The 14,444-nt window shown below is 36.1% G+C and overlaps 1 protein-coding gene across 4 annotated transcripts in view; it reads left to right on the top strand.

The window, feature by feature from the left end:
- dock1 (dedicator of cytokinesis 1) overlaps nucleotides 1–14,444 on the top strand; it is a 309,108-nt gene that overhangs the window by 100,340 nt on the left and 194,324 nt on the right. For all 4 annotated transcript variants that reach the window (XM_088635091.1, XM_088635093.1, XM_088635092.1 and 1 more), the window contains exons 26-27: nucleotides 7,609–7,736; nucleotides 9,857–9,952. In XM_088635091.1, coding sequence (XP_088491217.1) covers nucleotides 7,609–7,736; nucleotides 9,857–9,952 — 224 coding nt within the window. The remainder of the gene's footprint in view (nucleotides 1–7,608; nucleotides 7,737–9,856; nucleotides 9,953–14,444) is intronic.

Here is a 14,444-nt window from a genome sequence, read left to right as displayed (position 1 = left end):
AAGCTTTGTGGCATTTGTAGCTAAAAACATCTGAGATAATTTATGCATCTGGAACGATTCACCCATTGTTTTGAGAAATACAGCATATCACAAAAATATCTCCAGCTAAATGAATGTTTGGACAATTAACTCCAAAGGTATAATTTTATTACCAACAGGAAAAATACAGTATATGTGAAAATCAGGGTCCTGCTAAGTCACTCGTAGCACTAAAATCCAAACTGAATTATAACTTTTACTATACCTTACAGTAACTATTGAAGTTGCTGCAACATCTGATGCACTTGTGGACCTGTGTAGACCAATATGGTTGCTTGACTGCCATTTTTTCTTAATTCAATGTGCTTCTGTCTTGGAAACCAATGCACCATTTAAACTGACATGACTAAGGGCACAACAATTTTGAGATCACTAGTGCTGCAAGAGGTATAGGGCACTGTGACATATAATGTCTGTCATTTTCTTAGTCATTGTAGTATTAATGCTGCCTAATTTGTGATATTTATCTTTTTTTAGATAAACGTTTAATCAGATGTATTACAGATGGAAAAAAAAAACTGAGTGATCGAACAGTGCTGGTTACCAGTGGTCTCACACCCTGAAAATGATTGATATTGATTTTTAAAATAGAGTGCCAAGTCATTAATCACTTAATGGCCAGATCAGATCTGCAGTATGAACAGATGTTGAATTATTACGTTGTGCTTTCTTGGTGTATCATTTACGCTCTTGTTTTTGGCTGCTTTTTGTGCATTTTTTTTCTTAGCCACTGAAGAGGAAAGTTATTAAGTATTGATTAATCAAGGTCACTTAGTGATCAATGACTGCTTTCTTTTAATAAAATAAGTTAAACAGTCTTCTGGACTCTACAAATTCCTAATCCTGTTTCTGTCTTAGACCCTTTTTTTACAACTCTTTCACTTGATCATCAATATAAAAGGTTGTATCTAATGCAGAACAGAGAGATAGACATTGAATTTGTCAAGGCAGGTATCTGTAACCTGCTTATTAATAGCTAAGGCAGTAAGAGCTTTTAACTCTCATGATCCACTCTTCTGTATTGATGCATTAGTATTCAGGGCTGTATTTATGTCCTGGGTTTCAGCCCTAGCAGTAAGGTTGTAGATACCAGGCATAAATAAAGACTGCTATCCTGTCAGAAATTATTTTGTCTGTAGTAACTGCTTTGAAAAGTATAGAAATGAGCATGTGGTTTCCTTATCTATAATATCCACATACACACAATTCTCATCTAGATTTTTTAATTAGATGTCATTAAATGCAGGTTTCATTTTGAAATTGTTCATTAACAGTTTACAGTCAGCATATATCCTGGAGCTTCCTCGGTAACTGTGCTGTGTAAGCCCTATTCGCTTGTGTGTTTCTTGATGTTCTTATTAAGTACTCTTGTTTTATGGCTTATTCATTGATGCAGCTGAGGTTCATTGTAATAACATGAAGCTAGTTTTCATTAATATACGCCTACATTTCCACAAAAACTCACTGCAATATTGGTTCTCCTGCAGGAGTCACAGACCTCTCCTTCCCATTAGCCCTTTCCCCATGTAATATGTTAATGCCTGTGTCATTCAGTCTTTGTTTACTAGTGTTAGTGTCCTGTGTGCATTTATTTCTCTCTGGTGAGACTTCACCATGATGTCAGGCCTATCACGAACACATCCATTCTTTATGAAAGCCCTGAGTGCTTATATGACTGAAAAGAAAACCTTCCATTTTGATTTGTTTTACCCAAAATAGAAAAAAAAACAATGTAGAATAAAAATAGATTAAAATGGGGAAAAAAATCATTGAACTAAGACACACTGTAAGCAGAAAACAGGACTATATTGTTGTGCACTGTTAAAATTTGTTTAATCATATTGATAAGTCATTAAAATGATCCACAGAATACTTGAGAGTTCAGTGAAAAACAACAGATCAATGAAGGATATAATAAGGCTGTGTAATGTTCTTTTGGGACTGCTCAAAGATTACTGTGCATGATTTGCTCTCTACCGTATAAGAAGGACATTGTAGCGCTGGAAAGAGTCCAAGAAAGAGTAACTACACTAATCCCTGAGTGTAAGGATATGATTTAGATAGATGGGTTAAAACAAATTAACATTTTTGGCATCAAGTGAAGAAGACTGAGAAGTTTGATTGAGATTTTTAAATTCCAGTGAGGGGTCAAAAATGTTCAGCCCAGTTGCTTTTAGAACTGATAAAAAATTGAAAAACTGGAAGGATGTATTTGAATAGGGACAAATATAGGACACTCAATCTAACGTGCTATTTACAGAACACTGTTCATGAACTAAAGTGTAGGTAGTCTGGAGCTTCCGTTTGTGTTTGTGTTGCGCATTATATCTGTTGATTCATATTGTGTGTTATTCACCACAGTGTAAATAATGATGTTTAGTCTAGTTCAAGGCTTTCATGACTGGTAAGGCTTATATCTGAATATGGTGCTGATTCCACTGATTGGAGACAGAGATGTGTAGTTTGATTTCATTACCTTTACTGTAAACAGAAAGGTAAAAATTGCTTAATTATTGAAGAACGTTAGGGTTCCATGACTACAGAGATGGATAAATATTGTATTGATTTGAAAGCTTAAAGTCTTTGAGTGCAGTCATTATTTCTTCATTTCAATGTGTAGTGTGATGAGAAAAGTGCTCACGTTGTGCAGTTTGCTGCTGTATAAATTGAGTGTTGATAATATCCTTTGATTGTTTGAAGTAGTTGTGCTTTAATTTTGCCTGCTTCCTCCTCCTCAGATAGGACAGTGTCTCCACACTCTTGATCAAAGCCTCTCTAGGTGAAACTGGCTAATTGACCAAGGAGATTGACTCATTTAAAATATTTAACACTAAGACTCTGACTGGGTCTGTGGCTAAGGATCTGCACCTGTGGCTGGAAGGTTTGCAGGTTTGTATCCCGCGGCCGGCAGAGGAATCCTACTCCGTAGGGCCCCTGAGCAAGACCCTTAACCCCAACTGCTCCAGGGGCACTGTACAATAGCTGACCCTGCGCTCTGACCCCAAGCTTCTCTCCCTGTCTGTGTTTCATGGAGAACAAGTTGGGGTATGTGAAAAAGACAAATTCCTAATACAAGAAATTGTATTGGGCTAATAAAGTGATCTTATCTTATCTTCATTTCATTACAGCCATGGGGGAAATCTGAATCTCAGATTAATAGAAAATATGATATCACATTATCATAAGAGATTCTCTCACCGTATAGATATATTTGCACACTCACTAACAATGCTGTTCTGATAAGGTCTATATGGCATAGGCTACCCATATAATGTCATCACCACTCTACTTTAAGGGATACTTTAGATTAAATGTATTGTGTGTTTGGGATTTTTCTTTATCATTTTGGATATATTTTCCTCTGCAGTATTTCTCCATTTGAAAATACATCAATTGATTAATTGATTTAATTAAAATGAACTTTAAAATGCGACTGAATGTTATACAGAAATGCATTCGATCAGAGATCTTGAGTGATCTGGCATAAATAAATGCTTGATTTTGCAAGTAGCTGGGAGTTGCAGACATGAACTTAATAGTTTCAGTTATTCTCTTCAGAAGGAAGGCAGGAAAAACAACCAAGCTATGATGCAAATACCAGCAAGTGATATTGTGCACTGTAAGATTAACATCATGTCTTGAAGATCTGTAGTGTTCCATATTACTGTTTGCACCATCACTGTACTTCAATGCAGACCTGATTCACACCTTGAAATGAAATTGGAAGTTTAATATTGCTTTATGGCTCCACTGATAAAGGTGTTTGTCAGCGTGCAGGTTGATGATAATGGCTTCAAGCCTGGGTCATCTCACTAGCTGACTGTGACAGAGATTCATCAAGTGGGGAGCACAGCTGGATGAGTGCTGCCAAGATTAGGGTGGGTTTGGTCAGCCAGGGTTCTTCTTGCTCTCAGCCACACTGACCACTGCAACCTCCTGCACGGTTCGTGTAATGCAGTGCTGTCGGTGATGGCTGAACCTCTCCTCCAATCGGCACTGAAGATCTGATATGGGACTGTGTTACACCTTAAAAGACAAATAGCTTGAATATGTTAGGGTTGTTGCCTGCACATCCTCATTTCTTCTCTCTTATGTCATGAGGATTATAGCTGAGATGTGAAAAACAGTTTGTTATTCCAAATCGGAAGGATTTAACAAAAATAATTTCAAAATTCGAAACAACACATTGCACCATTGCACGTTAAATATGCTTCATGCATGTTAAGTATTAAATAATGGTAATTGTTGTTACTTGAAGAATTATAGTTACAAATTTAAAGACCACATGATGTGTACTCTATGATAGGTTGCTCTTCACTAGGGTTCTTTCATGTGCTGCATACATTTCAGTTAAACTTGCATACCTGTGAAACTTTTGTTCTCTCAGTGCGACCCCACTTTGAGATGACATCCAGGAAGAAGCAGATTATTCTTAATATGTGCCAGATTGGATGTATTGTAAACAGGCATGTATTCATGAGCAGACACCTGTGATCGAACAAGCTTCTGTAACCCAAATTAATGCTATTTACAGCACAATCGCACAAGTGCTGACAGGGGATTTGGACCCACTCAATAAAGCACTGTGAGATAAGAGACAGGATTCCAAAACCCTAGGTGAAAGTGATTGAAAATCTCACTGTTGTGTCGCTGCACTGAAAGCGGAACTATCAGGCATCATTGTCTCTGAATTGATGACATTCCAGGACAAATTAAATAATCTTAACCTACCTAAAGACTTTTCTGTCAAAAGTCTGTATTTCTTGATTTGTCCTGTAGTGTCGAAGATCTCATATGGAGAGGAGTTGTTTTTTAACTTGAGCCTGAGCCCCCAGGAGGGCTGTCCTTCATGATCCAGTTTGCATGGATGACAGTCCTGCTGCTGACACTTAGAATGATGCTGTTTGACCTCCCACAGCATGTGTCTCTTGGAGACTTTGAGAAACTTGAAGGTCGGATTTGTATCTTTCGCTTATTTTCTGTGTCTTTCTGTTCTGCTGTTGTATCACTGTTAAATGTAGAATTAAATGACAATTGTGCAGTGCATGAGTAAGATCTTATTTAAATGTTGTATACAATTTCAGTGTTCCATAACTGTTTTTTGTCTTCAGGATTTTTTAATGACCAGAACAGTGTACTTGCACTTGTTGAATAGTTGAATACTTTTCTACTTACATTAGGTTTAGGCTATTTTTCATTTTTTCATTTTATTTTATTTTAATCTACTCACCTGGAATATCCGTGGTTTTAAACTATGCTTTTATAATTGTTGGATGTCGATGTCTTTATATTTTATGCAAAATGAAAATTGATCTTGCCATAATACAGGAAATCTCACCTTACACAAAGTCTTAATACTTTGTAACTGCTGGATCTTGTGCAAACAAAATGTCATGGAGCTCATGATCCTAGTATGCTACACCTCTGTTAACTGTCCAGGAAGAACAGGTTGTATTTTCAGAAAGACATTTGTTCCAGTTTGTGCGCTGGTAGTATATGACTCAAACTTTTTTTTTTGTTTATAATCGTAAATTCTTTTTTAGACATTAAATCTGGAAACTATAGAATCTTAGTGAATGCTACATCCTCTGTGTTGTAGTACAAAGACTTACAGTTGACCTTGGTTTACTCTTGGGTGTTTTTTATACTCTTTGCCTAATGATTTTACCCTTTTCCCCTCTAGGTATAAATAATGTTCCAGGATTGAATTTATCTTCAATTTAAATTCTCAAAATCTCTTTATGTTCAGTCACATTGTTAATTTTCTCTTTCACATCATATGGTGTTGTCTCTACCTCTTTATTTGTGCTTTTTTTGCAGTGGTGTTTTAGTACTATTCTACTACAGTCCAATCTTGTAACATTTTGCACTTTGAAATGTGCTTCAGCGGTTGACCCCCTTATGTTTTGGGGATGCAGTAAAAGACCATATTCATATCACTACTACATTGCTTCCCTTTAATTTTAATTAGCTTTGTTTGCACAAAAATATCCTGGAATCTGATTAAGCTTTCCTTGAGCATACACAGGAAAGATCTCTCTCTGAAACCATTGTGCTCACACTCCATATGACTTGGAGAGTCGTCAACACTGTTATTTCTATGGCATTGACAAGGCATTAGAGTTACTGTCTATCTCTAATATTCCATAATAATGAAAGCTGTGCAAATATTCTTGCTAATAAAGCACAAGTGGTGACAGTCCCTGACCCACTTTTAATTAATTCTGAAGATTGCTTCTTTTATTTATAATTGTATAGCTCTGACATTTCACATGATTGTGGTAATTGATAACAGTTTCTTGAAGGCCACTGTCTGCCACATGTCTCAGGGACTGAATCATTTGTTTCAGTCCCTGATCTTGCTGATCAAGTTTAAAAGAAGAATTGCAGAATATGAACAGAGGTCTGCATCTATGTCCTGGTAACTATGGCATACTTTGAGTTACTTTTTGCTTTCTGTGTTCAACCGATACACATACTACTTTAGATGGAAGTAAACCGCATTACAGAGGGGTTTATTTACTAGTGGATTTTAATATTCTATTATGCTTTATTTTCCAAAAAGAAAAGAACCCCAAGCATTTCAAGCTAGTAATAGAAGTCCCAGTATCAAACTCCAAGGTGTTGGTGCATATTGTATGAACAGGTACATTTCTCTTGCAAAATGACTACTTCTTTTTATGACTCTGTGTAGAATAATTTGTCGTGCTTCCTTGATCATGATCACCTGATGATTAATTTTTATTCAAATAATTTATTTAAGACCCTGGGGAAGGTGTCTAGTGAACATTTCTGCCACCCATTTGTATGGTGTACTGTATGCCCACAGAGATCAAGTGGTACATTTTTTCATATGGTGTGAGTATATTTTTGACAGATGTGGGAGTAGTTTAGTTCAGCTTTACTTATGGGTCTTTCAAAAAGTATTCCTTGAGCTCCTCTTCTGCTGTTGCTGAATGATTCTGATTTTGATTTGTGTGTGCAACAGACATTGTTGGTGCTTGCTGGTATTATGTCTGCTAAGATGATAATCACTCGGGTCTATTGGGGGTACTTGACTGGCCTCTGAAGCAGCAGTGTACTCCATTAAAATATTATTAAATTCATCTGTTATTTTATGATGCTTTGTGGGATGAGGTGGGAGTCAGTTTTGCCAGCAGCTCCTGGGTCCTGAGGAAATGGGTAAAATGGTAAAATAAAATTGTGTTCTTGAGTTGTTCCTTTCCCACTATATGGAGAAAAAAAGATAATGACATAATTTCATCAGTCTTAATGTGTAATATAATTTTAATGTTAAAATTCATTTAAAAATTATATAAACCATGATATTTATGTAAATAAACATATTCCTTCATATAGTTATATTTTGTTGAAACATGTTGGATTTATAAAATATGTGCACATTGTATTCTGAGAAGGTTATCAAAGATGTCCTTCAAATGCTGTTTTCAAGTGGGCCTGTACTGTCTGTTTTTGATAAAGAACCATGAGCAACATGTTTCTGCTGTGTGTACTGTTGAGATACAGTACATGCGGGTTCAATAGTTTCTTTTTGTGTTCTGTGTTCAGACTGTCGAGAAATTCTGCTGCCTCTAATGACAGACCAGCTGAAGTTTCACCTGGAGAAGCAGGAAGAGCTGGAGGCCTGCTGCCAGTTGCTCAGTTACATCCTGGAAGTTCTCTACAGGAAGAATGTGGTTAGTGCATCAGACTTTGGTCATAATCAGTGCCACTGCCATTGTGATCTCTCCCTGTGCAAGCCTGGTTGAAACAGGACTTTGTGCTGTTTTATTTTTAAATAAGACCTCTTCAGTAAACCTTTTACATTAAGTTCCGTCTTGCATATTAAAAACTTTGTGCAATTTTACTGACCTTGGAATTACTGGTACAAGCAGCCTTAGTGTTCTCTCAATGACTAAACTGATATGTACAAGGATATTTCTTACAAATTAATACTGTTAAAAAACTGTTATTGTGAAAAGTCACAAAGCAAAGAATTGACAGTGCCCCACCATACAAGGTTTAGTTTTTGTAGGTATTTCCATTACCTTCATTATTCCCATTATCTTCTGGATGTTTTGATTTTTGTCCTTCAGCTGTCAGGAACACTCGCACAGATATTCAAAAGCAGGGCTGAGTGAACAGTATTGTCGCATCCTAGTCACGGTCCTGTTGTCCTGAATAGTTTTTACTTGTAGTTTGCAAACTGTTTACCTTTCTCAAGTAGCCATTTTTTTATTGGAATTGTTTTAGAAGTTGCCAAATGCAGGAAAATATAAATAAAAGGGATTTGTGCCAATATAATCATAGTCTTGTAAATAATGTTCTACAGATATTGATTTCTCATGTATGATCTAGACTGATGGACCTCAGTCTAATATTTATATACAAAGCTTTTTTCACCTTCTGGGACAGGATTATTTTCTGCCAAGTGCATCAATCTGTATGCTTGTGTAATTAGTGTCTGTAATGAAGTGACTGTTGGATTCCTCTCCCTTTATATTATCTTGTGTATTTCAGGATAGTAGAAAATTCAATACAAATGTTGCAGTGTATCTTTGCATTCTGCACCATTTGTGCCTCTTTTAAGAACACAGTATATTAATAATATTAAGGCCCCCTTTTCAATCAAAAAGAGATGAAAGCTTTATACTTGCAGTTTCAGAATTATTATGCAAAATATTTGCATGTTATATACGTGACACTTTTAATATCCTGCTCAAAAGCTTTTTAGCTTCTCGAGTCTACTCGGGTGGAGATTGAGATCTAAGACCTGAATGTTTTCTATTTATTTATTTTTTTCCTTTGAAATGAAAGAGTTCTCAAGTTTGGGAATTTTCAGTGTTTTTTATACATGAAAGATCTTGCCTTTCTTTGCCATATGGATAGTTGTCATATGTGTGCTAGAGATCTGGAGTAGAGTTTTCTTTAAGAGGTTCGGAATAGAAGTATGAGTTGTGGTCCATAAAGATGAGATGTGGAGTTTCCTGGAGAAGTTACTGAAATAAAATTCAATGTGAACATGAATTATTGAGGTTTGGGAAGAAGCTGTCCTTCTTCTGAGCTCATTGAAATAAATTTACTCGTCATTCAGTGTTCAATCTTTGCCCTGTTAATAGCAGTGTATCCAGGACAGCTCTGCATAATAGTAATGGAAGATCTCTGTGGAATTCTTTGAGTCTTGCCAGGTACACTTAATATTGTATGATTTATTTCAGTGGCTTTGGTTTTAGGGATGTCTGTAGGAAGCATAGATAGAATATGAAGATGTAGAAGAAAAAATATGGGTTTGGGCAAAGTTCCAATAGCTGAGAAGAATCATCTTTAATATCATGCCTAAAAAATGGTTAAGATTTAAAATACTATGAGATCAGTCTTACTAACATTGCAAAAAATAATGTCTGATTTCCCCAGGGTCTTCCAGTGCTTTAAATTTCGCTCGTGTTTATTGATTAAGATACAGATTAATTTGTACCATTCTACTTTTTTGTTATAATTTAATGTTAAAATCAAAATGAAGTCAGTAGCTTGAAATTTCATATAGTAAATTAATAATTTAGGCTGTGTTTTCAGTAGTTATGCAGCTGCTCAGACAGGAAAATGTTACACTAGCCTATTGAGTTTGCTTCGCCATGCTTCTGAAAATTTCAAGATCAGTTTTGTTTTTTTAATGAATTTGTGCTTAGAGAAGGTAAGTGCTTTATTTTTTGGAATGGAAATTGAATTAATAACATTCATAAATATCGAGCTTACCAGGACCCTTTTTTCTAATTTTTGTTCTCTCTCCTTCTCACTCCATGTTTAACAATTTCTCCAGGGTCCCACACAGTGGCATGTCCAGATCATTATGGAGAAGTTATTGAGGACCGTAAACAGAACAGTCATCTCCATGGGGCGAGACTCAGAGCTTATTGTAAGTGTCTCTCAATATCAGCTAGAAAAAAAAATCTTTATCACAACTGGCTGCGACTTGCTGAATCTTCAATAACTGGATTTTAAATCCCAGGTGGTGAAAAGCAATCAAAATCTTGTTTAAATCTACTTCATGTGCTCACTGAGCTATTCTCTGAAGATTTGCTTTCTCTCCTTATTCCTTTTATCATTTTATTAAAGAGACCTAGTCTTATTTGTTAAAGACCTCCTGCAACCTAAAGTTTGCAAACAAGTTTTAATAGGAGCTATTGCATTAATTTGGTAGTCCACTGTTTATATTCTTTGTCTATACCATCTTTAACTAAAAGTTACCAAAGTCTAAGTCTGAAATTCATCCATTTCCATGAAACTGCCTTAGCAATAAAATTGTCAACATTTTAACTTATAAAATTATGTATGATCATGGGTACAATCTAGTTAATTGCTCTTTAATTACAGAGATACTTTGGATGGAGAGTGATCTGTAACGTTGAATGTCAAATATGACAAGCATTAGCAAGAAAAATATGGTGAACAAGCGAAATTTTGATTAAATCTAGAATGGCATTCATTGCAGAAAATTATTTCCTGTCTTGTACATATGTATTAGAGTTGGTTAGACCCCTTTCTCAGTTATGGCTAAGTAATGTGTGTTTTGTATGCCATTTTTCATTTCCAACGTATTTTTACTGTAGATCAATTTTGTAAAACAATATATTTTCAAAATATGCTGGAAACCTGACATTCCAATTTTGGGTGCATTTCATTCAATTTTAGAAGTAAATGCATGGTTTGACTGCATTATCTAGTTGTCACACTTAAGACATTCTGCTGTGGAAATGAAAGATGCAGGTTTGCAGAGGTTTGTCTTACATTCTTCTTAGGAACATAAAGATCTAAATGAGACAAAGCCATTAGATCTTTGTACTTTGCAGTAGCTTATTGATCCGGCGATGTCAATCAGCCATTCATTGAAGGCGCTCAGGGACTTGGGAACATTCATGAAACAGTTGTATAAATGTGAAAGTTGGTTTAACGTGGTATAGCATTAATGGGGTCTGTTATTTTATGATGTTCAGCTGGTTAACATTACCTTTATGCCTACTACTATTACTAGAATATCTTTGTTCATGTGCATATTTTCTGTTTTGAGTATGTATCCTAGCAGGACAAAAAAAACCCTGAAGGAATTGCAATTGTTGCACATGTTTATACAATATTCACTGATCTAGATTTCAATAACAGCAAATTTGTTGTGCTCATGAATAAATATACCTAAGTTCACAAGGGCAATGCATATTCTGTACATTTTTCACTGAGTATTTTGTCTGTTGTATGTCAATAATATCTTAATTTACAATGCAGACCTTTATCTTGACACAAAGGTTATGAGTTTTGAGGTAATTGCATTGTCTCATGTCAGATTTTTACCTTTTGATGGGCTTGTCTGATGCAGGGAGCTGAAAGGCCTCTTAGTGTTGTTTTATGCTGTCTGTTCAAGTTATACAGCATATGGCTAATGAAGCTGTCTGCAACATGAAACCTGCTCATGTCCCGACTGACAGCTACAAGCCAGCTGTGTGTGGTATTGGCTCTCTGTTTTGGGTCTTAATTGAGCAGCTTTTTCAAAAGTTTTTAATCACTAATTAAAAAAACACCTCCTGTTACAATATACCTTTTACCCAAAGCTTGATATGTTTGCTTCATGCACGTCATGCTTGTCAGCGATTAGTATTATTATATTTTTATCAGGATTCTTCACCAGGTGGTGATTATCTTTTTTGATATTCAAAATGTTTTTTTAAACCTGAATATCGAGCCACATTCTTCTATTCTCTATGCCTCCCATTCACTTTCTAAATGATAAGCTTTTGCGTTAGTGTAATATTTCTCATGTGGTTTCCATTTTATTACATTTGCATACTCTGTAAAATGAGAGAACATACAAAAATATTCATCACGTGCCGTTGCGCAACCTACACCCTTTTAATATAGCTTTGCTGTGCCTTAATGCTCTAGAGTATGATGTAATAAACTTGCAAGAAGCTTGTGCACCAGTGCAGAAAATAAAATTGTATCCTCTTAAAAGTAGAATGGTATCTTTAAAGCATTGACTATGTATGGTGGATGAAGTTTGGTGCTTTTGAACTCTTGTTCAATATTCAGGGGTTGAATGGTGGCGTTAGAGGGAATGGCACTGTTCTCTCGCATAGCCCTGGCTGTTTTTTCTGACTCTCTCGCAGTCTTGGAAAATTTGTTTTCGGCTGGTGATGGGTCAGTCTCAGTGATGAGCGCTTTCTAGAACCCTTTAATTCCTGACTGATTTTTCTGAAGGACAGACATTGCTGCAGTGTTCAGACGTGCCTCAAATCCATGGCTTTGTGTCTTCCTCGCCTTGTTAGTCTCCTATTATTTTAGATTCTTTTATGTTAACTCCTTTAAGTAGTGACAACTGTTCTTGTGATATGGTTTTGTAACATATACTGTACATACTGTAGCGACAACGCATCTATAAGAGGATTTGTTAAAGTTCCATAAAAGCAAGTTAGCCACCTTCTACTTCATTATCCTTCTTTTTTTCCATTTTTTACAATTGCCCTTAATACGGACTCCGCCACCAGGCATTATAAAGCATCTAGCAGCTTCTTAAAGTCAATTACTAACTTGAATTTGCTGCCTGAGTATAAGACTAGCTGAAGGCAGTAACAAAACCCTAGGCTGAGTGAAGACTTCTGAAGGATGGACCTTGGTAATACAGGTCTTTGCGCTGGGAATTCTTCCTCAGTTTTGGTAAATGCTCGAGGGTTTGTGTTGATGTGACCCTTGACGCCTCCCTTTTCTCACTGCCAGTGTCTTCAGGCAGCTTCAGACTTCATAGACGATCTTTGTTTTGCTGCAACTGCAGATAATGCTGTTTTCATCCTCTAGGATGTTCTGTTTCCCAGGCTTCATTTAATTCCTGCATTATTAGATGTTGCAAACAAGCTGTTTTGTAAGACTCAGCTATAAATTCACTTTATTATGATGCTAAAGTTCCCAGTTTCAATTTAAGGGGCAGCTTACATTAATCAGTGCAATACTGATGAAGAGTGGGGACTCCTGGATTATAGTGTAGCATAACCTTCCATTTACGTGTTCAGTTATACATTGACCTCACAGCACTGACACCCAATAAACTCCCTCTACAGCAGCCAGAAATAACATTTATACAATTTTGTTTGGCCATTGAGTTTCTGAGGTTATGCATTTCTTATTAAAAATCAGGCTGTGAGCACAAGTGCAGCTTTTAAGCATTACATTTGTAGCAGTCTTTTATTATTTAATGAGCAGTAAGAGTGGCTTGAATCTTCAAAGAGGCCTGGACCCAGTTTGGATTTCATTCCATCCTGACAATATCTCTCGGTAATAACTCTGATAATGATTTACTTTTCTGATGTCCACAAAATGTTGCAAGATTGAAATGCAACCAGTACTTAGAATTCCTGACCTTGCTGTTCTTGAATCAGTTGTAAGTTTGGATTTGTGCATAAGGGGTTTCCCCCCCCCACCTTACATCACTGCTGTTGCACATAGAAATTAGATTAGAATGGTCATCACAACAGACAAGGTATGGTAGACATAAGACACTCCGGATCTATAAAACTAAAAAATCTAGATGAATAATTCTTGCCTTTGGTATTTGATAGGAAACTATATTCTTGCTGTGCTGTTTTCAGAAAGTTACAGTTTTATATTGGTGAATTCTAGGTCCAGAAATACACCGTGGCATCCTTGTCACCTGTCGGTTACAATGCAGGATGTGTTGTCTTAATGACACTTTGCTATATAATCTTGCATCTTGATAAAAAAACGTCTCCAATCAAGCCTCTGCATTTAGACTCAGATTCAGACAATGTGTTTGATTTTTGCTTTTATTTTGTACACCTTACAAATTGGCTTGTGTGAAATCAATGTATGTTGGAAAAAACATTTTTTTTTTATTTCAAATTTTTTCAGCTCCTGACAGTTGTCGGTTCCATAATTCACGCGGTTGGCATCAGTGTTCTAAAGCTCTGGGTAGTATGCAGTGGTGGTATTGTGGGAGATCTTTGGGGGATGTGCTGCAGAAGAAGGGCAATCCTTTGGTATTGATTGATAGAGTACAGACCTGACGAGCTTTGCTGTGAGGGGCTCTGACCCATAATGCAGGCAATTTGTAGTGCGGTATGCAGTTTTCTCCACAATGAAGAAATCATCTGAGGATTGCACTAAACTTAACCAGATATCGAAGACAAAGCGGAATTAGGTACATTTATCATTGTCATTTATATAATCATTTAATTGCATTTTTCGCATTATACCTTTACTGTAATTTCATGTGGGGAACATACTGTACTGTTAAAATGTCTAGTTTGAATTTTTGCCAAAAGCAGTTGAATAATTCTAGATTTGATTTAGAAAAAACATAGCATATTTTCCAATTACATAGACTTTTCTGATTTAATTGTCCTTAT

Source organism: Lepisosteus platostomus, chromosome 6 (genome assembly GCF_059453375.1).
Source record: "Lepisosteus platostomus isolate fLepPlt1 chromosome 6, fLepPlt1.hap1, whole genome shotgun sequence".
NCBI lineage: Eukaryota > Metazoa > Chordata > Actinopteri > Semionotiformes > Lepisosteidae > Lepisosteus > Lepisosteus platostomus.
The sequence above is the reverse complement of the archived record's forward strand: the minus strand, read 5'-3'. Positions and strand labels throughout refer to the sequence as shown.